At 46.1% G+C, this 25,012-nt stretch overlaps 1 protein-coding gene across 2 annotated transcripts; it reads right to left on the bottom strand.

Moving 5' to 3' along the window:
• Positions 1-9: 9 nt before the first annotated feature.
• LOC307183543 (polyamine-modulated factor 1) lies at positions 10-24,903 on the bottom strand. Of its 2 annotated transcripts, none has more exons than XM_079916202.1 (5): positions 24,742-24,903; positions 4,386-4,491; positions 3,533-3,633; positions 2,120-2,254; positions 10-595 (listed from the first exon to the last, which is right to left on the bottom strand). In XM_079916202.1, exons 1-5 carry the CDS (start codon positions 24,900-24,902, stop codon positions 556-558), a joined length of 543 nt encoding a protein of 180 aa, XP_079772328.1. In that variant the 5' UTR covers position 24,903; the 3' UTR covers positions 10-555. The 2 variants fall into 2 exon arrangements, with proteins under 2 accessions (XP_079772328.1, XP_079772327.1); XM_079916201.1 differs by having other exon boundaries at positions 63-595; positions 2,120-2,315.
• Positions 24,904-25,012: the final 109 nt, after the last annotated feature.

The raw sequence follows: 25,012 nt of genomic DNA, 5'->3' as shown, positions 1-25,012 counted from the left end.
GGACTCTGGAGTCCAGGGTGGGATCTTGGCCTAGGAGAGTCCTGGGAGAGGCCCAGGCAGAGGGAGCATCCTCACAGATTACAGTGTAGTGAAGGAAGTTTATTTGCGGATGTGGGGAGAACATGGCAGGGGCCCTTGGGCTGGCCAGCAAGGGGGCAATCAGTGGAAACTGAATACAGATTCCCCAAGCCAGGTCCTAGGGAGGGCTCAGGAATAGGCAATATGTATGATGGGGGTAGGGTGGGGGGTTGGCCTGAACCTAAAGGAGAGGCAGCATGGTGCCTAATTCCCAGGGCGGGAGCTGGCCAAGAATCCTAAAGTTAGAAGAAAACAGGGAGGAATCTGAAGGTAGTGTGTGTGTTTGACCCCAAAGGAGCCCCAGAGGCACAACGGCAGTGGAGACAGCTGAGGCCTCCTTCTCCGGCAAATTTCATCACTGCTTAGGGACTGTTCTTGGAGGCAGCTCACTCAGGCTCAGCATCCTGGACCACAGGCCCTTGACCTTGACTGCCCTCTGCTCCTGGGCCGGGCCCTCTCCTCCTCACTCAGGCTCCCTCAGCACGGCCACCAGCTCCTTCTGTTCTCTGTGTAGAGCCTGACACCAATGAGAGAGAACAGACAGACTGGGAGATGACAAAATCCAAATGCTTTCCCTCCACTGTCCTTGACTCCAGGCCTGGGTTTCCCCCAGGATGATAAGGAAGGGGTCTGAAACTCATATCACAGGCCCAGCAGGGCATATTAGGAAATCCGCCCCACTCAGCAGTTTGTTTATGGCAGGCTGGGTGCCATGGCCACCTAGGCTGGGCCTCCCCAGAGAAGAGCCGATTTTCAAAAAGGGCCCCTTAAGTGTCCCCCGATCCTCTGACCTCACTGGAGATTTCTAGCAGAGAAACTTTCTTAAATTAAGTGGACTTGCAGCTGGGCTACAGACATGGGAATTGTAGTGAAAAAGGGCTCTTTGAGCCCACACAGGGCTCAGCACTCAACACTCAATCCAGCTGACCCACTTCAAACAATGGTTAGCATCTGTAGCTGTAATGGGAGAGGTGTGGCTATAAGAGCAGGGGGCTTCCTTCTTCCTCTTAAAATAGAAGCACTGAATGTCAGAGCTGGCAGGGTGTTGGGGATCACTACTTGGCCAATTTGGAAGCCAAAGCCTAGACAGGGGAGTGACCCTTGGCCTCATGGTGATGAAGCGCCGATGGCAGAGCAGCCGGAGGACTCAGCAAGGCAGCCCCGAGAGTACCCGAGACACAACTCTCAACTGTGGAACCTGTCCCAGGAGACGGCACTAGGCTGAGGCCTCGGTTATACCACCTGGGTGTCTGCTGTGTAGAGCCTGGGCCACTGCACTACACTACACTACACTACACACCCCCAGGGCCAGTGTGTTACAGGAGGAGGCTGAGGGGGTGAAGATAAGAGGAAGCAGAGCAAGGCACCAGCCTTTCTCCTGCTGCCGCCTCCCTGAGGCTTGGGGCCTTGCTGAGGCTGGGGCAGGGCCTTCAGATTGCCCCTGACTGGTCTTGGGAAGAAGACCAGGGGACCTGAGAGCCATGGATCTGGGGACTTATCCCCCTCGGGAATAGGAGGGTCTGCCCCAGGAAGGGAGCTGTCGAGTGGCCACAGGTAAACATAAGTTGGACATCTAAATGATGAGGAGAACCCAATAATGGGCCACCATTCAAGCCCCACTAGAAACCCTCTTTTGGAACTACATTTTGAGCCGGCGAGAAAGTCCATCTCATCACTCTGTAGCCACACGTGCTATCTGCGTCACCCAGCCTGATTACTCTCTTCCCCCTTATTCAACAACTTGGCCCCAAGTGACTGTGGGCCACTTTCAGAAATTGAGTTCACCCTCAAAGGACACGTATTTGTTGCATGGAGGATATATCTTAGGTATGTTGACGGCTCTAGAAGTCATTCTCTGTACACATTTTAAAAGTACTGGGCAGTGATCACATGGAGTAGAACCACCATGGCTACAGAGGATTAACCCTGATCCTGACATGGAGGAGCCATCCCTGGGCAAGTCAGTTGCCCTCCCTGGGCCCGTTTTCTCCTCGGCTGCAGCAGGGGAGCACGTGCCTGAGGGCAGGGCCGGGACACTCACCTGCCAGGCCTGCTGCCGGGCCTGGCCCTGCAGCTGCAGCTCCTCCACCTGCCTGCGCCCGGCCAGGACGGCATCTGCCAGCTGCCTGTTCTCGGCCTCCTGTTTCTGCACACGGCGCTGCAGGGCGTCCCGCTGCTGCAGAAAGTAGGGCACCACAGCACTGCACAGGTCCTTCTCTGGGATCCCACTAGGGCGCCTGCAGGGCCGCAGGGGGCGCAGGGGTGGGGACAGAGAGTCGTCGTGTGGGGTAAGGCTTCTCCTTCCAAACCCAGCCAGTGGCATTCCCACCTTCAGCCTCCAGCTGGCTGGCTCTCCAGGACTCTCCTGTAGTCCCTCTCACTCCCAAGATCCAACCGCATGGCTCCTGCTCCTGAGGGGACGCTAACCCCTTGTCCCTTAGCTTCAGCTCCCAGGAACCCATCTCTCCTCTTCTCACCAACCCACACCTTAGCCCTCCTCCTCATCCACAGACACTCCCTCCAGCTGTAAACCTCCAGGGCTGGAGATGATTTCCTCAGTCCTTGTGACCATGTGCCTTGCTGGTGCATCCACACCATGGGACTGTGAGCTGGAGAGATGGGGAAGGTGGCGGCCTGAGAGCAGGCCCAGACCCCAAGAGGCCCTGGCTGGCTAACGTGAGAAGATAAAGGAAAGACAGGTCTGAGGAGGCAAGAGTTTAGGGGGTGCTGAGTGCCCAGAGTGAGGAGATAGGCCAGTTCTGATGGGCAGTGGGGTAGAAGCCACTGTAGGTTCTTTACAAACTCTTTCTTAGTTATAAAAGTTAATTCTCTTAAGTTATGAATGTCACAAAGCATTAGCAAATTGAAAAGCACAAAAAAGGTTTTTACTCCTCCTGACCTAGGATTCTACTCAGGCAGGGAATGGAGGCAGGAGGCAGGAGCTCAGGCCACTTGCCATCTCGGTGGCCTCAACTCTCCACTCCTGTCCCCAGGGCCTCCTTCTCCATCCTGCCCAGAACAACCTGGCAGCAGGGCTGCCCACTGGAATGACAGCCCCGGGAGAGAAGGTCTTTCGTGTCTTAGTCACTGCTGAATCTCTGGCATCTACAACAGTATTAGGCGTATAGTAAGTGCTTCTAAGTGTTTGTTGAATGAACAAATGAATAAAAACCAGATGCCTGGGCCAGACTAATCGACATAAGACTCCAAACCTCGCTATTGTGCCTCATCCCACTCCCTCTACCCTCTCTCTTGCAGGCCAGATGGGTCCTGAAATGAGCTCCCTGGGAAGATTTCTCTCATCCCAGTCACCTCAACCCCCTGGACTACATGCGCTTGCCCCCAGCTCTCCTGCCCCAGAGGGGCTATGCATTTGTCTCTCTGTTCTGGGTCACTGTTTGGTGTTGGTCCTCTCCACCTGTCCATGCCGGGGGGCAGGCATCACCCTTCTCACCAAGCCGGCTCCTCGCAGTCCTTGCTTCCTTCCACAATCGCATCCAGCGCATTCAGGACAGCTTCCAGGTTTCCCTCCGCTTTGATTTCAGAGATTTCCTCCTGAAGAGAAAAGAGGAAAGAGCTATAGTAATACCAGACAACTCCATACGCTGAACTACTAACGGCACTTAGTAAAATTTTAGCTAATTTAAGTTCTGTCTCTATACAAACATTCCAACTTTTCTACATGGGACTTTTATAATTAAGAAAATAAAGTATAAAATAGAATACATTTAAAAAGAGCCTGCAGCAAGCCTCTCCTCCTGCACATCATCTCTGAAGGCTGCATCCCTGCTGTTGTCCCCACAGCTGAGCACCCTTTGCGGACAGCACACATACATTCTGATGCCTAACGAAGCCCATTCTGGAGTGTGACAGCATGGAAGTTAAACTCCCAAGAGGGATCACTTAAAGACAGGAATGGAATCCTGTCCTTTTCTGTATCCCCTCCGGTATGCAGTTCCAATGAATTCAACAATTTGCTAAATGCCTCCTCTGTGCCAGGCTCTGCACCAGGTGCTGGAGAAACACAGAGGAGTGGACCCAGGCGTGCCCTCGCTGAGCTCACAAGGTCAGGTGGGACAACAACTATAAACTCAATTACAACACAGGGCAATGAGACAAGAGGCATTCAAGACACCCCTGTCATTTGGAGGGAACGGATGATGGCCACTGCAGCCTGGGGGCACAGAGGACAGTTTCGGGGACTGAGGGTAGAGAGGGGCTGACGGCAGGGTCCCTGCCTTCAGGGGGCTGACGATCTGGAGGCAGGACCCGAGCCAATAGTACCTGCTGGGCTTCTTGCCACTCACCTGGATAGATGTCTGCAACTGAGTTACAAACTTGTCATAGATGCGCCGTGTCATCTCAGGCTGCAACTGGTAGAAGCACTTGTAACAGTCAGTGAATCTCTGGTAGCTGGGGGTAAGGAGAGAAGGCAAAGGTTGGGGGGTTCAGAGTCATAGGCTCTTCTTGCCTGGGCAGCCCTGCCCCTCATCACAGGACTCTGAGCCTTGTCTCCTTCATGGTGCTGGTTAAAGGCAGTAGATGCAAAGTGTCTCATCTGCAGCTCCAGTCTCCGAGGATGGCTCAGCCCCACCAGTCTCCCCACTTCCTCTCAGCAGAGCCCCAGTTGAGTTCACCCTCTGAAGGGTGGGTCACAATTGGGCCAGCCGTGGTTCTTAAACTTGACCTTACCAAGCACCAAATCACCAGGAGAGCTTGTTAAAACTCAGATCGCTGGGCCCCACCTCCTCAGTTTTGAACAAGCTCCAAGGTGCTGCTGGTGCTGCTGGTCTGGGCACTCCACTTTGAGAATCTCTGGTCATCCTAGTCCCCTTGCAGGGCTGCGTTAGGACAGGACATGTGGTCTCTGGGAGAGGTTTCCTTACTCCTAAAAAGAGCCACACTGGAAGGAACTGATGTCTGTAGGGCATGACTATATCCAGGTGATGCCTCTAGCTCCCGGCAACCATGGAGGGCCTGGTCTGAGAGCAAAGTTTCTACCCTAAGGAGGCAGAGCAGAAAGAGGGAAAGAAGCCGGGTCTCTGAGAACATCGTCGAGCTGCTGAAAACACCCACCTGGAGCAACCCTACCTTGGGGCTTCTTGTTAGTGAGCTAATGCATTTCTCTTATTGTTCACACCATTTAAAATCAGGTCTCTGTCACTTGGCAGCAGATACACCCCTTGTAGCTGGAAAGGTCAAAGGGTACCCAGTACACTGCCAACGGCTTGTTCTTCTTGGAAAAAGAAACTCAAATAAGGTAAATGGCTGTCTCCTCTCCCTCCTCGTTTTTGTGCGTGTCTCTCAGCCTGCTCTCTCAGGCCCTTCCCCTCCACAAGTGTTCACTGAGCACCTGCTATGTGCTGGGTGCTCCGGGTCAGTGAGACTGGCACGGCCCTCCTAGAGCTTCCAGTAGAGGAAGAGATGGCAGCAAACATAGAAACTCACATGTGAATGTGGAGGAGATTACTTGTGGAGAGTGCCTGGAAGGAAAAGGACCAGGGTCATGGGGCTGAGAGGGTGTACCATGGGCATCACCTCTAAGTGGGGAGGTGGTCGGTGAAGCCCTCTCTGATGAAGCAATGTTCAAGGGACCTGCGAAAAGTGTCTGAGGAGGAGTCCTGGAACACAAAAAACCCACCCTGACGCTTCGCTATGGGCCCAGATACCCCTCAGCCATGTGAGCCAGGCTGCTGGGCTCTGGACAAACAGGGGGTTAGGTACCTGGAACCCCATGCATAGCCCCCACCACACCCAGGGAGTCACTACTGGGTCCTCCCTTTCTCATGGCTCTTTGGGCCTCCTGGCCTAATTCCTACCCCCAAAACAATGTCTTCTGAAACAGGTGCAGTGTGAGAGCAGTGGTGTGCCGAGGCCAGCTCACTGTGGCTTGTAAGAGATAACCGTTCAATTTCCAGGAAATCTGTGAGCCAGTTGTTAAACACAGCCATTACTGAAAATTAAATTATACAAAGTTACAATCAATTATATTAAAAACAAAGGTACCGGGACGTCCCTGGTGGGGCAGCGGTTAAGAATCCGCCTGCCAATGCAGGGGACACGGGTTCGAGCCCTGGTCCAGGAAGATCCCACATGCCGCGGAGCAACTAAGCCCGCGAGCCACAACTACTGAGCCCACGTGCCACAACTACTGAAGCCCGCACACCTAGAGCCTGTGCTCCGCAACAAGAGAAGCCACCGCAATGAGAAGCCCACACACCGCAACGAAGAGTAGCCCCCGCTAGCCACAGCTAGAGAAAGCCCGCACACAGCAACGAAGACCCAACGCAGCCAAAAATAAATAAATTAAATAAATAAATTTATTTAAAAAAAAAGATACTAACTGCTCAAAACATATGACTTCCTAATCATTCTACACATTTTACTCTGCTCTGGAAGCTCTTTCCATCTATGGTCTCGATCTGTGGAAACAGGTGTGCTGCTGCCCATCTCTTCTCTACTGTGTGTAGTGATGCTACGCTGGTAAGCTTAGGAGTATTTACACCTCAGAAACTGGCAAACACTGCAAGCCAGGGCTTTATTTCAGGAGAGCTGGCTGTACGCACCTACCAGCACACCTCTGGGTAAGGGTGACAGTCTCTCATCCTTCTGAGGGTACACATTAGACATCAGTACCCCTTGGAGGCTAAACCTAGGTACCAAAAGGACAATACAAAGATGACAGGCATCATTTCAACCTGCAGCAGAGCCCCAGACATCTTGTTGTTTTGCCACTGACCCCACGAGCCACGCAGCCATGTGGCTACATGGAGGAATGTGGAGGGATACATGACACCTGACAAAGCACAGCTGGAATTGAAACCGGGTAATTGTGGCTTGAAATGGGTTTGGCTCAAACACGGGAGATCCTGTTCCTCCTCCCAGCCCACTCGCCAGGCACATCTGAGCTGGGTGCATCTCCACCCAGTTCAGGCGGCTGGCAGCAGACAGGGCCCAGGGCAGGGGTGAAGATAATTCTGCCCACCAGTGCTGCCGTCAACCCTTCTGAAACTTCAGTGAAAGTGAAGGACCCAGAAACATGTACACTGTTACAAACACGCAAGATGGGAAACATATGCTCCAAGGACATGGAGGGAGAACAGCCAGGTTGGAGGCCAGGAGGAAAGTGATTTCTTTTCTTTTCTTTTTTTATTGGAATATAATTGCTTTACAATGTTGTGTTAGTTTCTGCTGTACAGTGAAGTGAATCAGCTATATGTATACATATATCCCATCCCTCTTGGACCTCCCTCCCCCCCATCCCACCCATCTAGGTCATCACAGAGCACTGAGTTGAGCTCCCTGTGCTATACAGCAGGTTCCCACTAGCTGTCTATTTTACACATGGTAGAGTATTTATGTCAAACCTAATCTCCCAATTCATCCTACCCTCCCTGTCCCCCACTGTGTCCACAGGTCCGTTCTGTACGTCTGCGTTTCTATTCCTGCCCTGCAAATATATTCATCTGTACCATTTTTCTAGATTCCACATATATGCATTAATATATGGTATTAGTTTTTCTTTCTGACTTACTTCACTCTATATGACAGACTCTACGTCCATACACATCTCTACAAATGACCGAATTTCATTTCTTTTTATATAATATTCCACTGTATATATTTATATGTATATATTTATTTGTATATATATTTATATATATATTCCACTGTATATATTTTATGTAATATTCCACTGTATATATTTACCACATCTTCTTTATCCATTCATCTATCGATGGACATTTAGGTTTCTTTTCTTTTCTTCTAGTTTCGTTGAGACATAATTGACATACAGCACCCTGTAAGTTTAAGGTATATAGCATAATGATTTGACTTAGATATATTGGTAAATGATTACCACAATAAGTGTGGTTAATATCCATCATCTCAAATAGAAACAAAAAAGAAGAAACAAAAGAAAAAAAAGGATTTTTCTTGTTATGAGAACTCGTAGGATCTACTTTTTTTTTTTTTTGCGGTACGCGGGCCTCTCACTGTTGTGGCCTCTCCCGTTGCGGAGCACAGGCTCCGGACGCGCAAGCTCAGCGGCCATGGCTCACGGGCCCAGCGGCTCCGCGGCATGTGGGATCCTCCCGGACCGGGGCATGAACCCATGTCCCCTGCATTGGCAGGCGGACTCTCAACCACTGCGCCACCAGGGAAGACCGGATCTACTTTCTTAACAGCTTTCACATATACCATACAGCAGTGTTAACTGTAGTCATCAAGTTGTACGTTACATCCCTAGTACTTATTTATCTTGTAACTGGAAGTTTGTATCTTTTGATCAACTTCATGCAATTCCCTCTCCCCCCCCCCCGCCCCGCCCCCAGGGATTCCTTTCTTGGGAGACAATGCAGACCTGGGAATGCTGTGAATGCCCTTGTGAATTTCCTGAAAACATACATTCACAGAGAAACAGGAAAAGTGATGCATTTTAGAAAACATTCATTGCCACCCCCTCCAAATGTCAACTTTTATCTTCTCATGTAAACTCTAATGTCTTTGTGGATAGGGATGCCATCTGCAATGGTGCTGGGATTTCCAGGGTACCCAGAACAGTGTTAGATACATAGCACACTCAAGACATGCTGTAGACCAGGCGACTGGGGCTGAGCTGAGACCTGGGCTGCCTGGCCTCAGGCTTGGTCCATTCCCAGCCACCTCGCCTACCCTGGACTCCAGGGTACCAGGGCCTGGGCTACTTGGACAGAGCAGTCCTCTTCACAGAGCATCCCCAATGGTCCCTCTGCCAAGCCCCCCTTTGCCCTCTGCTGGAACGGTCTCCTGGCCTCGGCCTTCCAAGGGTACACAAGGGGCCATCCAGCTTTGTGCTGGGTAAGTGTACGGCTCTAAAGACTGCCTGTCCTTTTGCCTACGTTCAAATCCTACCTCTACCCCTCATCAGCTGAGTGATCCTGGACAACTTCTTTACCTTTATAAGCATCAGTTTCCTCCTTTGTCAAATGGAGATAATAACTAGCCATAAGTCACAAAATTACTGTGAGGATGAAATGAGGTTACAGATATAAATACTTAGTACAGTGCAGAGCACACCCGGAAATGCTCCATGTTAGCTACAATTATTATTACTATTCTCAAAGGAACAGTCCTCACCACCCCCTGAGAAGTGTAGAACACAGTCAGTAACTTGGCTTCCCAGGGTTGAGAAGTCTGCAGAAGCAGGGGCTTAGTAAAAGCATTTTGGTTGCAACTGCATATGCAGGAAGAACCCATTGGCCCCCACTACAAAGAAAAGGCTACACTGTGGTCCCACAAAAAGGACCACATTTGTCATCAATGAAAGTAACTTTTTTTTTTTACATCTTTATTGGAGTATAATTGCTTTACAATGGTGTGTTAGTTTCTGCTTTATAACAAAGTGAATCAGTTATACATATACATATGTTCCCATATCTCTTCCCTCTTGCGTCTCCCTCTCGAAAGTAACTTCTAAAAGCTGCATTTACTGCTTCAAAACAGAGATGACTACATTAACTGATTTTAACCTATTTTTTTCTCTTAAATACTTCTTGTGCAATATCTGAGATACCGTCACTTTGTTTGTTTGTTTGTTTTTGCGGTACGCGGGCCTCTCACTGTTGTGGCCTCTCCCGTTGCGGAGTACAGGCTCCGGACGCGCAGGCTCAGCGGCCACGGCTCACGGGCCTAGCCACACCGCAGCATGTGGGATCTTCCCAGACCGGGGCACGAACCCGTGTCCCCTGCATCAGCAGGCGGACTCTCAACCACTGCGCCACCAGTGAAGCCCCATCATTGTTTTTGAACTCACTGATAAAGCATGTCTTTTACTGCACTAAAAACTCATTGTAAACTGAATTATCACACAAGTTTAACTTAAAGTACTTAAGGCCAGAATCAAACTCTGGTGGCTAGTCAATCTGTCAGTTTATATACGCAGATAAATTGTGTAAGAATGGAAAGACAGAGGCACAGACAAGTAAACACATGTACTAGTGCAAAGGAAGCCCTGGCTTCTCCATGGTAACCGGCTTGCTGCCCGACTGAACGCATGTTCCACAGACTGTCCGCCAGAGGGCGGGTGAGAACTGGCGTTTCCGACCAGTAAAGGAGTGGAGGCCAAAGACAGACCAAGACGGATAGAAGCTGGGGATAGAAGCTGGGGAGCGCAGTGACAGAAATTCATGCTCTCCACCCTCCAACCACCACCTGTACAGCTGCCCTGTTTCATTAAGAAATGTTTTTCGGACTTCCCTGGTGGAGCAGGGGTTAAGAATCCGCCTGCTAATGCAGGTGACATGTGTTTGAGCCCTGGTCAGGGAAGATCCCATATGCTGCGCCACAACTACTGAGCCTGCGCTCTAGAGCCTGCGAGCCACAACTATTGAAGCCTGCGCACCCTAGAGCCCGTGTTCTGCAACAAGAGAAGCCACTGCAATGAGAAGCCCACGCACCGCAAAGAAGAGTAGCCCTCACTTGCCGCAACTAGAAAGAGCCCATGCACAGCAACAAAGATCCAACACAGCCAAAAATAAATAAATAAACTTATTTATTTATTTAAAAAATGAAAGCAGAGAAAAGAGAAGGGAAGGGAGGGGAGGGGAGGGGAGGGAAGGGGTTTCTCTGTTTGGTCTTTCCCCCTCCCCCCTTTCTCAGCCCCAGGACTGAGAAAGCAAGAGGGGAAAAGAAAGCAGAAGTGTTCCTTGATGAAAATAAGAGATCAGTCAGCCACATGTAAATCAATTAAGTTAGAACATTCCCTCACACCATACACAAAAATAAACTCAAAATGTCTTAAAGACTTAAAATATAAAACCTGACACCGTAAAACTCCTAGAAGAAAACACAGGCAAAACATTCTCTGACATAAATTGTACCAATGTTTTCTTAGGCCAGCCTCCCAAGGCAATAGAAATCAAAGCAAAAATAAACGAATGGGACCTAATCAAACTTACAAGCTTTTGCACAGCAAAGGAAACCATAAACCAAATGAAAAGACAACCTACGAACTGGGAGAAAATATTTGCAAGTGATGCAACCAACAAGGGCTTCCTGGAGGAAGCAACGTCTGAGACCTATGAGAGTAGCAGGAGTCGGTCAGAGGACAGAAGGCCCTGGCAGCGCAGCTGAAGAGTGCACAGACATGCCTGTGTATAAAGATGTAATAACAAGAAATGTGTACTGAGCACTGACTAGAACCAGGCACTGTTCTAAGCACTCTACGTGAAGTAACTCATTTAGTCCTCACGATAACTCTATGAAGTAGGGTCTATTATCACCATGCCCATTTTTCAGATGAGAATGCTGAGGCAGAGAGAAGCTTATCGAAGGTCACAGAGTTGGGACATGTGGAACCATCTGCTCTGGATCAGGTGCCTTGACCTCCAAGACACACAGTCTGCAGGCTGGTAGGCCAGACACATAGAGTCTAGACCATATCATGATGGGAAGAGCTAGAAAAGGGTTTTAAGCAGGGGTGGGACAAGATCATATTTGTATGTTAGAAGCTCCCTCCGGCTGCTGTGTGAGGGCAGACTCAGGAGGCACAGCTGAGGTGATTGCCGACTTGAGCAAGGCAGACACAGTGGGGATAGAGTGAGGTAGATGGCCTGGAAACACACAAAGAAGAGAGAATCAGCATGATGGGGCTGAAGCCGCACACCACAGTCTGGTGAGTCATACCACACTTCAGAAACTAATCACTGCCAGTAGCACGCATCATCTGCACATTCAAAGATGGTGAGACATTTCTGAAACACTTATTTAATCGGAACATTTTATAGATCAAACCACTCTTTCCTGTGAAAAACTGTTTCCTATGAACACCAACAGTCTCTGCCACTAGTTTAAAACTCTACCAGTTCATGTACAAGTGCAATCAGCTCTCCTTCCTTGGTCACTGTCAGACGTAGGCTTTAAGTCAGTTTACACAGATCACACTCTGCAGCACATCTCAGGCTGCAAGACTGGACCAGGAAGGCACTGGACCAGTCTGCCATCTAAGAACTTAGGAACTGTCAATCACCTCTCACTCCCTTCAGCCCCCCCAGCACTGACAACACATGTGGCACAGCTGCCAGGTGCCACGGGTACCCCAAACAGTGCTAACTTCAACCGGGGCCCCACCAACACCAACTCTAATCAACTGCCTCTCTTGGCGGGTCCTGATTTATAACAAAACATAGCAAGCCTCATCTGCTTGCTTTAAGAGAATAGCTGTTTCTCAGAAGGTCCAGGAGGCTGTAAGGACAGAAAAGAATCCTTCATTTTCAGAGGACAAGGGAGAGGTCGCAAATGGTAAGTTCCAACATGGCCACGTTTCTATGTTCTGAAGCCTGAGAAAGGACAGATTCAGGCATCTTTGCGTCAGCCGGTCCAATGAAATGAAGACACCCTAACTGAAGATAGGGTTGTGGGTCTGTGAGATCTGATAGCCCAGCGAGGCCAATAATCTTCCAGTCACTGTGGAGTGCATCATATAATTTGCCCCCCTAGTTAAGCTAACATGAATGTGAAAAATATGCTGAGCTGTAGGGAAAACCAACCTGCGGTTTAAAATATCCGTTTGGATAAATGACATGTGAATAAACTAGCTTTTACTATGTAAAGATTCCTGTCCTCGCTATAAATACTTGGTCTTTGGGACTGAGGACTTCTAATGACTTGGGAGAGGGTCAAGCATTTGGATACATTTTAAAAGTCTGTATTCATACGACATTTTACTGAGCCCTTTCTATGTGGAAACCAGCCATAAGTTCCTACTTAACAAAATGAGGGGAAGGCTGTTCTAGCGAGAAGCAGTAAGTGGAAAGAGCAGGTGGCAAGGGTGGGGGGACAGTGCAGCACTCAATGCAGAAGAGCTTATGTGCGTGTATGTTTGCACCTGCACGCAAGTGTGCATATGCTGCATACCCATGGCCCTGACCATGGCTAGAGAGACAGGAGGGGCCAAGGAGTTAATGGCCTTTTACACTAAGCTAAGGAGCTGACATTTGATTCTGGAAGCAACACTGAGCCAATTAAGCAGGAGAAAGACACGCTCAAATCTGAGCTGTAGACTGGAGGGGGCAGGACTGAAGCTGGAGGGCCATTTTGGAAGCTGGTGCAACAATCGTATGAGAGATAGTGAGGGGCTGAACTAAAACATTTGCAAAGGATGGAGAGGACACTGAGGAGACAGGCTGGAACCAACAGGGCTTGGTGGTTGACTGTAAGTAAGGGGTCAATGAGGACTCCCAAATCTCTGGCCTAGAGAATGAGTAGATGGTGGTATCTTCAACCAAGTTTGGGACCACAGAGGGAGGAGAAATCCTGTTTTGCTGAACTTAATGGTTCTGAGGGACACCAAGTGGAGATTTCTAGTAGTAGACTGTTAGAGGTCTGAAGCTCAGGAGGAAGATGTGGCTTGGGAACCCTCATTTATTCCAAAACTATTTATTGAATATCTACTATGTGCCAGGCACCATAATAAGCAATGAGTAGAGAGTGGTGAACAAGACAGATAAGATCCTGTCCTCAAAGACCTTACGTTTTATGTGGGGAAGACAGACCACAAACAAACAGGCAGACAGTAGAACTATATACTGTGATAAGTGCTATGAAGGAATAAAATACGGTGCCATGATAAAGAATAACCAGGGGAGAAAGGTGGCTTTAGAGAAGGTCAGGGAAGAGATGGAGGAAAACCATTGCTGGCAGAGCAAACAACAAGTGCAAAGTGCCCTGAGGTGAGAAAGCTCTTGACATTCTAGGAAATGAGGTTAGTATAACCAAGTATAGTTAGAGAGGGGAACAAGAAGTAGGCAGGGGCTAGAACATGTGGGGCCTTGGAAGCCACGGTAAGGAGCAATGAACAGTCACAAAGGACTTTCAGCAGCAGCAAGGTATCAAATGGGATGTGATCATGAACATGTGTAGGTGAAGTAAGGAAAGGGCAATACTCACACATTTAAGGGACAAGTGGAGAAAGAAGAGCCCAAGAAGGAGCAACTAGTGAGGTAAAGGGACAGAGAATGGTGTTGCAAGCCAAGAGAGAAATATCAAGGACAGAGAAGTGGTTAACAGTCAAATGCTGCAAGGAAAGCAAGTAGGTTAAAGATGAAAAAAATATCCAAAATATTTAGCAACAAAGAGTTATTAGTGACCTTGAAAGGAAGGTTTTAGGGGAATGGTGGCAAATTGCCCTAAGCTGAGGAAAAAACTGGAGATGGAGAACTAGAACCTGGGAATGCAAAGACCCAAAGCCACAACCTGGGAGGTAAAGGGAAGGAAATTGATGGGGAGGTCGCTAGGAGGATGCAGGATTGGGCATCTCTCAGCCAAATTTGTAAATGTATAAACTCCTGCCTGGTGGTCTCAATTCTCTCTATGAACCAGGTGTTGGGGTCATTTTCACTGAGAGGGTACAGGGAGCAGAGCAGAGGAAGGGCCTGAGGGACATGATGAAGATTTTAAATAGCTACTGTGGAGAAGGGCAAGAGAACTGGTTGGAGACACGAGGATCATAGGCTCACTGAGGGTCCACATGAATTCCAAGAACATGACTTTGTGGAGGCACCGTTTTCCACCATGGGTGAGACTCTACAGTGCTGCGCGGAGGCTGAGTGTAGGGGCAGAGGAGTACAGACAGGATACTGAAGTTCGGTTTGACAGTCGGTGGGCTGGAAGGATGAGGGAGCAAAAGAGCTGTGAAACAGAAGTGTGGCTGCCTTGCATCTCCAACTGAACCTATCCAAACAGATGTCTTGATTTCCAACCCCAGACCCATTTCTCTCCCGCAGCTCTCAGCAGGGAGTGTTTCTTGCCCATCTCAGTAGATGGTAAAACCCTCCACTAAACCACTATCATGAAGAGTCAGCATCCTCTTGGAGTTCCCCTTTCCCTCATCTTCCCCTCCAAACCACTCTTTTTTTTTTAACCTTTTTTAAAAAAATGTATTTATTTATATTTATTTTTGGCTGTGTTGGGTCTTCGCTTCGCATGGGCTTTCTCTAGGTGCAGCGATTGGGGGCTACTCTTCCTTGCGGTGCGCAGGCTTCTCATTGCGGTGGCTTCTCTTGTTGCGGAGCATGGGCTCCAGGGCGCGTGGGCTCAATAGTTGTGGCTAGTGATCTCTAGAGCACAGGCTCAGCAGTTGTGGCACACAGGCTTAGTTGCTCCGTGGCATGTGGGATCTTCCCAGACCAGGGATCAAACCTGTGTCCCCTCGATTGGCAGGCGGATTCTTAACCAATGCACCACCAGGGAAGTCCCCTTAGTATTTTATTAGATAGTTATTATATTTACATAACCACATTCTTCAAATATTGGACATTTTTGGTGGTTTTCAACTATTTTCCACTGAACATGGAGCTACGATGAATATTTTTTGTATGTAAACTTTTTTGAAATAATTATAGATTTGTACGAAGCTGCAAAGAAATGTATCCTCCCCGATGTTATTAACATCTTACACAACTATAAAACAATATCAAAACCAAGAAGCTGACATTGGTGCAATCCAAAGATCTCATTCAGATTTCAACAGTTACACATACATTTGTTTGTGTGTGTACATCTTTTTTTTTTTTTTTTTTTTAATTTATTTTTGGCTGCATTGGGTCTTCGTTGCTGCGCCCAGGCTTTCTCTAGTTGCGGCGAGCAGGAGCTACTCTCCATTGCGGTGCACGGGCTTCTCATCGCGGTGGCTTCTCTTGTTGAGGAGCACGGGCTCTAGGCACACGGGCTTCAGTAGTTGTGGCTCACGGGCTCTAGAGCGCAGGTTCAGTAGTTGTGGCAACGGGCTTAGCTGCTCTGCAGCATGTGAGATCTTCCCGGACCAGGGACCGAACCTGTGTCCCCTGCATTGGCAGGTGGATTCTTATCCACTGCACCAACAGGGAAGCCCCTGTGTATCTTTATCACATGTGTAACCACCACCTCAGTCAAGATACTAGATGCTTTTTAAATATATTTGTCGGACTTCCCTGGTGGTCCAGCAGTTAAGAATCCACCTGCCAATGCAGGGGACACAGGTTTGATCCTTGGTCCAGGAAGATCCCACACGCTGTGGAGCAACTAGGCCCATGCACAACTACTGAGCCTCTGCTCTAGAGCCTGTGAGCCACAAATACTGAGCCTGCATGCCACAACTACTGAAGCCTGCATGCCCTAGAGCCTGTGCTCCACAACGAGAAGCCACCCCAACGAGAAGCCCGTGCACCACAATGAAGAGTACCCCTGCTCGCCACAATTAGAGAAAGCCCGCAAGCAACAACGAAGACCCAACACAGCCAAAAATAAATAAGTAAATAAATAAATTTAAATAAATAAATTTGTCATGATGTGGGCTGGGGTCTCAAAAAAATCAGAGTCTAGAAGCCTAGAAAGACCTTAAAAGAATCCTACCAACAATCGATCATCTGCACAGCAGTCAGAGTACCTTTTAAAGATCAGTCACTGTATTCAGAGCATTTCAAATAAATAGATTTTTAAGCCAGTGGAGAGCCATCTCCCACACATGGGAAAAAAAAAAAAGATCAGTCACGACTTAAAAAATATCAATGGCTTTCCATTTCTCTTAGAATAATAAACTCCGTTGCACCTAGTAAAAATAATAACCTCTCTATATAATGCAACAAAGATAGATTATGGGGAAAAATAGATATAAACAACTGTGATGGAAGATTTTAAAAAGAAATGAATGGCTCAATCAAGAAGATTTTTAAAATGAGCATATAAAAATATATATATATATATATATATATATATATATATATATATATATATATTTTTTTTTTTTTTTTTTGGCCACACCTCGTGGCATGCGGGATCTTAGTTCCCGGACCAGGGATCAAACCCATGCCCCCTGCAGTGGAAGCATGGAGTCCTAACCACTGGACTGCCAGGGAATTCCTAAAATGTTTTAATAATAAAATTTTAAAGCTCAAACTAATAAATAAGTATAGAATTTTATACCCAAGAAACAGAAACTGCACTCTTTTCAAGTGTACACGGAACACTGACAAAAACTGCCCATAGACTTAGCCATATAGAGCCAGTGTCAAAAATTCCCAAAAAATCAGCATCCCACAAACTGTTATTTCACCATAATGCTATAAAATTAGAAATTGCAACAAAAGGAAAACTTTTTAAAAATTACATGTCTGGAAACCAAATGACATACTACTAAATAATCATTGGGTTAAAGAGGAAATGGTAAGGAAAATTACAAAGTACATAAAATTAAATGACAATGCCCATATGTAAAAATATGAAATTGGACCTCTTTCTCATATCATACAAAAACTAGCTCAAAATGGATCAAAGACCTAAATGTAAGAGCTAAAACTATATAGAAGAAAATATAGGTGTAAATCTTTGTGATCTTGCATTACACAATGTTTTCTTAAATATGACACTAAAAGCTCAAGCAACCAAAGAAAAAACTCTTCTCAATTTTAACCTAAATAAATAAAATTAATAAGTAATCTAAATTGGACTTCTCAAAATTAGAATTCTTACAAGCTAACAATAAAACAACAAATAACCTAATTAGAAAATGAGCAATGAGGAACTTCCCTGGTGGCACGGTGGTTAAGACTCCACACTCCCAATGCAGGGGCCCTGGGTTCGATCCCTGGTCAGGGAACTAGATCCCACATGCCTGCCACAACTAAGCAGCCCATGTGCCACAACTAAGAAGCCAGTGAGCCACAACTAAGGAGACTGCCTGCTGCAACTAAGGAGCCTGCCTGCTGCAAGAGCTGGCACAACTAAATAAAAATAAATAAATAAATAATTTTTTTAAAATGAGCAATGAATTTGAATAGACATTTCTTCAAAGACGATACACAAATGGTCAATAAGCACATGCAATATGCTCAGCATCATTAATCATTAGGAAAAGGCAAATCCAAGATGCTATGTGATACCAATTTACACCCACTAGGATGACTATTGGCTGTAATTAAAAAGATAGACCTAACAAGTATTGGTGAGGATGTGGAGAAATCAGAACCCTCAGAAACTGCTGGTGTAAATGTAAATTGGTACACTTGCTTTGGACAATAGTTTGGCAATTCCTGAAAAAGTTAAACATAGAATTACTATACACTCCAGCATTTTCACTTCTATGTATATCCCCAAGAGAACTGAAAACACCTGTTCACAGATGTTCATAACAGCATTACTCATAATAGACAAAAAAAATTAAAAACAACTCTAAATGTCTATCAACTGATGAATGGATAAATGAAATATGGTATATCCATACAATGGAATTGTTACTCAGTCATAAAAAGGAGTGAAGGATTCATATATACTATAACACGGATGAACCCTGAAATCATTAAGCTAAGTGTAAGAAGCCAGACACATAAGACCACATGTTATATGGTTCCATTTATATAAAATGTCCAGAGAAAGCAAATCTAGGGCTTCCCTGGTGGCGCAGTGGTTCAGAGTCCGCCTGCCGATGCAGGGGACATGGGTTCGTGCCCCGGTCCGGGAAGATCCCACATGCCGCGGAGCGGCTGGGCCCGTGAGCCATGGCCGCTGAGCCTGCGCTTCCGGAGCCTGTGGTCGGCAGCGGGAGAGGCCACAACAATGAGAGGCCTGTACCAGGAGCTGGGAGACTGGGATGAGAAATGGGAAGTGACTGCTAATGAATACTGTACAACGTTTCTGGAGTGAAAAGAATGTTCTGGAATTAGATAATGGTGACGGTTCCACAACTTTTTGAATATACTAATTTCACTCATTAAAAGGTGAATTTTATGTTTTATGAATTAAATCTCAATTTAAAAACATAAATGACTATGAAAATATTAGATATAAGAATTTGTAGAAACCAGCAAAAGCAGTAATTAAATGAAAATTTATGGTTTTAAACACATTTTTCAGAAAACAAAAACGATTGAAAAAGAAGAGTTAAATGTTCAACTCAAGAATTTTGGAGCTGTTCCCTGGTGTCCTAGTGGTTAGGATTCCAGGCTTTCACTGCCGTGGCCTGGGTTCAATCCCTGGTTTGAGAACTGAGATCCTGCAACCTGCATGGCGCCGCCAAGAAAAAAAGAAAGAAAGAAAGAAAGAAAGAATTTGTGAAGAGACTAATAAAATAAATCTAAATAAATTTAAAAAAATAAGGATAGATACAAAGACAAAGAGACCAATAGTAACCTCAAAACACAGAAATTAAAGAAAAAAAAAGGCTGATTCTTTAAAAAGATTAATAAGATAGAACTCTGGCTACATAAAGTCCAAAATAAACAGCATATAATGGAAAAAAGGGAAATAATGAAAATTAAATTAATAATTTCAAATAGTTCAAACAGTTACAAGTTAATATAACAGGTGAAAGAGACAAATTTCTGGGGGGGAACCTGTAAAATGGCAAATCTGTCGCAAGAAGAAATAACATCTGAACAGACTTGTAGCCGTTAAAGAAACAGAAACACCAAAAATCTGCAACAAACACTATGGGGACACTTTGAGGACAAAACAAAGGTGCCTACTGCATCATTGCTCTTTAACATAATACTGGCAGTCCTCGACAACCCCAGAAAGTTATAGGCGTAAATGAGCTCTTCCAAACTTTTGAGGACTAGATAATCCTGATTTTATATAAATCGTTCCTGAAGAGGGATATATGTGGCTAATATATCTTTGGTTCTATAAGCTGATAAGGACAGTGAAAGAAAAGAAACCATAGGCCCATTTCACTTATGGCATACAAACACTGATCTAACTAAATCCAACTGTATTTTTTAAATGCATCATAATTAAGTAGATTTATTCCAAGAATGCAAAGATAGTTTAACTTCCATAAAATCTACCAATGTAGATCATCAACGTTAATGAACTGAAGAAAAATTATATGATCTTCTTAACTGGGGAAGAAAACATTTGATAGGTTCAACACCAAATCATGATCTTTTTAATAATTCTCAGAAAACTAGAATGAGACAGGGACTTCCTTAATTTGCCAAAAATACATACCAAAAATTGCAGCTGAATGTTTTGAGGATCCAGAAAAATTCATTCTAAAGTTTACAAGGAAAAAAATCAAGGTTCTCAAATAGCTGGGTCAATTTTAAAGTGAAGAGAGAAGAGGGACTTGCTGTACCAGATTTACGGTTTCCTACAAAGGTTTGGTATTAAGAACCCATATGCACTGGCACAAAGACAGGTGAATAGATCTGGGGCAGAAGAGAGACCCAGGGACACAATAGGCAGAGGGACTTGCTATACGATAAAAGGGGCTCCCTAAAGCAATGGGGACGAACGAACTGTTTAGATGACAATGATTGGGAAAACAAAAAAATGAGACTGACTGAGACTACCACTTTACACCTGAATCCAGACAGATCACAGATTTAGAGCAGAGAGTAAAATGATAAAATAGCCAATAGAAGAAAACACTGGAGATTATCTTTGTGACCTGGGCATTGGTATAGCCTCTGTAAACAAGACCTCAAAAGCACAAGCCATAAAATGAAAAACATGAATTACATGAAAATTAAGGGTTTTAAAATACAAATTGATTAGGCAATACTTAGCAATTTATTATGACTGTTTGAAGGATGCGAAGTTAGTGCAAAGGCTGAGAAGAGTCATGAGTATCCATACTGCTTGGGAGAAGGTCCCTTGGGATGACTACATTTCTCTTTCTGCTTCATCTTCCTGGGGTAAAGTGTAAGCAACTAAAATCTGTGTAATTTTTTATTTAATTAAGGATTTCTGTTACTCAAAGGACATCATAGACAAAGTTAACATCTAATAGAGACAGCTATTTCCTCTTCAGTCTGAAACAGACAAAGGATTGATATCTAGACTATACAGGGAACTCCAGCAAATCATCAAGATAAAAAACCCAATTTAAAAAAAAAAAAAAGGTCCAAAAAAAAAAAAAAACACTACAGAAAATAAGTAGGCAGTTCACGGAAAAGGAAGCCAAATGACTAATGAGGTATATAAGGAACTGCCCACACCTATGAGGAATTAGAAATGTGCAAATTAAAATAATAATGAAATACCCCTTTCACACCTTCAGAATAGCAAATATTAGAATGGTAGATACCCAGTGATGGTGAGGACACAGGAGAAAGGAACAGCTTTTCTGGAAAGCAATCTGACAAAACATAGGTAGATATAAACCCTTGGATCCCGTGATTCCAATCCATTATATACCTCAGAGAAATTCTAGCACTAGTCTGTGAGGGGATGTACCCTGACATAATTTGTGGAGGAGGGAGCTGGAAGCAACCAGGTGCCATGATAGGGAACGGGTAAGTGCTGGATGCATATCATGAAATGACAAGCAGCACTGAGAGCTCTGAACCATACGCATTTATAGTATATGCTTAGATATTTAAAAAAAAAATCTATTAAGTGAAAAAAGACATATGCAGCACAACTATCATTCATATAAATTTAAAACATACACAGGGTACTTCCCTGGTGGCGCAGTGGTTAAGAATCCGCCTGCCAATGCAGGGGACATGGGTTGGAGCCCTGGTCTGGGAAGATCCCACATGCCGCGGAGCAACTAAGCCGTGCGCCAGAACTACTGAGCCTGCACTCTAGAGCCCATGGGCCACAACTACTGAAGCCTGCACAGCTAGAGTCCGTGCTCTGCAACAATGAGAAGCCCACGCACCACAAGGAAGAGTAGCCGCCTGCTCACCTCAACTACAGAAAGCCCTCATGCAGCAACGAAGACCCAACGCAGCCAAAAATAAACAAATTAAAAAAAAATACACAGACAAAACAACACACTTTACAAGGATGCAGACTTATTCAAATGTCACCTCCCTGCACTCACACTAACCCAGACCACTTCCCCATTGCTCTCTGTTCCTTCACGCTGATTTATTTTTCTTTGTGGCACAAGAAAGTCTATTCCACAAGAGCAGGGACCTTCCTATCTTGATCACTGCTGTATCTCCAGCTCCTAAAACAGAGCCTGAGACACTGGAGATGTCCAAAAAACATTTGTACATGAATACATGAATAAATGGAGGACATATAGCCAACAGAAAGCAGGGCCTGTGGGGAGGAGAGAGGAGGGTAAGAATGAGTAAGGGAAAGCCAATCAATCAATCAATGGAGAAATCTTGCCTGGACATAAAATGATGGTGTGTCATGAATGGGCCATAAAAATGATTACAAATTATTTTATCAAATTTATTACTATGGAAACTAGGCCCTGCTTGATAAGGCTGTCACCTGCCTGTGCGGCCTCCTCTGATTTCCTCTCACTCTGCCAGCTCCTAGAACGCCCTGACCATTTCAGGACCTTTGCACAAGCTGTCCTTCCCTCCTATAAGCTTTTTCTCTAGTTCTTTGAAAAGCTGGTGCCCTCCTATTCTTTTTTCATATCAATGTCACTTCCTCAGAGTGGAATCCCCTAACTATCCTATCTAGTGTTTTCCTTTCCCTCAAGTTGCTCGTTCATTACCTTACCAAACTCTATGATTATTTTGTTTACTTCATGTCTCTACCCACTGAATATAAGACGGGCCTTGTCTGCTTTATCATATCCCCAGCACCTGACACAGCGCCTGGTACAGAATAGTCATTCAAATATTTGCTGAGTGAATCAGTGAGTGAAGAGATGTATCATAAGGTTTTTGTAGGAAAGGTAAAGTCCTAAAACCAGGAGGGAAGGAAATAGGGAGCAGATGAGAGTCTTGATGATGTTAAAGAACAGGGGTAGTGGGGACATAGAGGGTGGATGGAAAACAGGCTGTGGTCAGACCCCTTGAAGTTCTGATAACAGTGTTTCAGCATTAATGTTCTGGGGTATGGGACCATGGACAAAACTCTTCCTTTAAAGTGTCCAATACTGTTGTGACAGGCTGGGACCTGGGACGCTTTCCTGCAGTGCTTGCACCTAGGCAAATGTCTCCTCAAACAACAATACAAAGTAACTATAAGGGACTAAAAACAACTACATACATGCACAGTTGGTGCAAATTCTGATCAAGATGCAAAAAGACCAAAAAGCCAACTGTCACTTTTGAGGTGTCAGGAGCAAAAGCAGGGTACTGCCCATGATCCCTGCACACAGCACCACTGAGGGGGTGGGCAGACCACCTAAGCCACCTTTCCAGCGGACCAATGGATCCACCCCTACCCTCACCCCATTTAAGGGACCAGCTCACTCCCCCTCAGAAAAATGAGCAAGGACACCTGTAACTTGTTTTCACTCCCTCATGCAGCAGCATGAGTCTCAATAAAGCCTTGCCTGAATTTCTCCTCTGGCCTCTTATCAATTTCTATTTTTTTTAAAATATTTTTTCTTTTATTCATTTTTTTGGAGGGGTTAATTTATTTTATTTATTTTTGGCCATGTTGGGTCTTTGTTGCTGCACATGGGCTTTCTCTAGTTGCAGAGAGCGGGGTCCTCCCCTCGCTGCAGCGGGCAGGCCTCTCACTGCGGTGGTCTCTCCCACCTCGGAGCACGGGCTCCAGGCATGCGGGCCTCAGCAGTTGTGGCTTGAGAATGCTCAGCAGCTGTGGCGCACGGGCCCAGTTGCTCCGCGGCATGTGGGATCCTCCCGGTCCAGGGCTCGAACCCACGTCCCCTGCATTGGCAGGCAGATTCTCAACCACTGCGCCACCAGGGAAGCCCATATCAATTTCTATTGATTAAAGTGTCCAACAATTCAGGTCAACAGCATTGTTAGAATATCGCTCATATAAAGTAGAAATCAAGAGAGGAAGTGTTTCTTTCTATGGCAATACATTTAGTCCTCACAACCACCCAGTGAAGGTTATTACTATTTCCATAACAACAGCTAGAAGTCTAATGCTTTCTACGTAGCCGGCACTGTTCTAAGAGCCTTCTGAGTTTTTACTCATTTAAACCTCAGAAAGACCGACTCTATGAGAAAAGTACTATTGTTCCCATTTTATTTATGAGGAACGCAGGCACAGAGCAGTTAAGTCTCGCTCACTTTAAGTTGGGCCATGACTTGAACCCTAAATCTAACTCCAAAGCCAGTGTGTTTCCTTTCAACCACCTATAATCAAAACTAGGCTTACTGGGGACTTCACTGATGGTGCAGTGGTTAAGAAACTGTACGGGTTCAAGCCCTGGTCCAGGAAGATCCCACATGCCACGGAGCAACTAAGCCCTGCGCCACTACTACTGGGCCTGCGCTCTAGAGCCCGCAAGCCACAACTACTGAGTCTACATGCTGCAACTACTGAAGCCCGTGCGCCTGAAGCCCCTGCTCCGCAACAAGAGGAGCCACCACAATGAGAAGCCTGCGCACCACAATGAAGAGCAGCCCGGACTCGTGGCAACTAGAGAAAGCACGCAGGCAGCAACTAAGACCCAACGCAGCCCAAAATAAATAAATAAATTTATAAGTGCATCCAATATTTACAAAAAAAAACACCAAAAACTAGGTTTACTGGAAGGAGTAGCTACTTGTCCTAAATGTGCTCCACATTACCTAATTATGTATTAGTAAACATCACGTGACTTCCGGAGGCTTAGGAATTGAGGGTAGAATATGACTGCCGATAAATAACCCAGACCCCCCCCAGACCCACGTGACTGGGCTGGCTTCCCTGGGGCCGTCCTGGTCTCGCGGGGTTTAGACTCTGGCGGGACAAACCCTCTTTTTGCCTCTCGCCCGCCTCAACCTACTGCGAAATTGGCACTCAGCCTCACTTCCTCCACCTTACCTCCCAGCAGCGACCAACTTCTGGATGAAAGTGTCCACCATGGTGTCAAAAAGCTTCACCCTCGAGATGATAGTGCCGGGTCGCGCAGATTCCTGAGCTAATTCCTCAGGCCCTTTTTCCTCACAGCCGCTGCCTAAGTTGACGCCGCTCGCTTCGGCCATGTTGAAATAAAACCGCCAAAGCTAACTGGCCCGGCCGCTCCGCCCACCGAAGCCCCCGATTGGCCACTCCCGGCACTGCGCGCCTCCGATTGGAAGCAGCGAATGTCTAT

The sequence above is a fragment of the Stenella coeruleoalba genome, assembly GCF_951394435.1.
Source record: "Stenella coeruleoalba genome assembly, chromosome: 1".
Lineage (NCBI taxonomy): Eukaryota > Metazoa > Chordata > Mammalia > Artiodactyla > Delphinidae > Stenella > Stenella coeruleoalba.
The sequence above is the reverse complement of the archived record's forward strand: the minus strand, read 5'-3'. Positions and strand labels throughout refer to the sequence as shown.

What these genes read in the sequence shown, in the direction of transcription:
- LOC307183543 (XM_079916201.1), bottom strand. Translation starts at nt 24,902, where the DNA reads ATGGCCGAAGCGAGCGGCGTCAACTTAGGCAGCGGCTGTGAGGAAAAA. An exon ending in AGTTGCAGACATCTATCCAG is followed by an intron (nt 3,634 to 4,385) that starts GTGAGTGGCAAG and finishes TTTTCTCTTCAG; the next exon opens with GAGGAAATCTCTGAAATCAA. An exon ending in GACTGCGAGGAGCCGGCTTG is followed by an intron (nt 2,316 to 3,532) that starts GTGAGAAGGGTG and finishes GCGGCCCTGCAG; the next exon opens with GCGCCCTAGTGGGATCCCAG.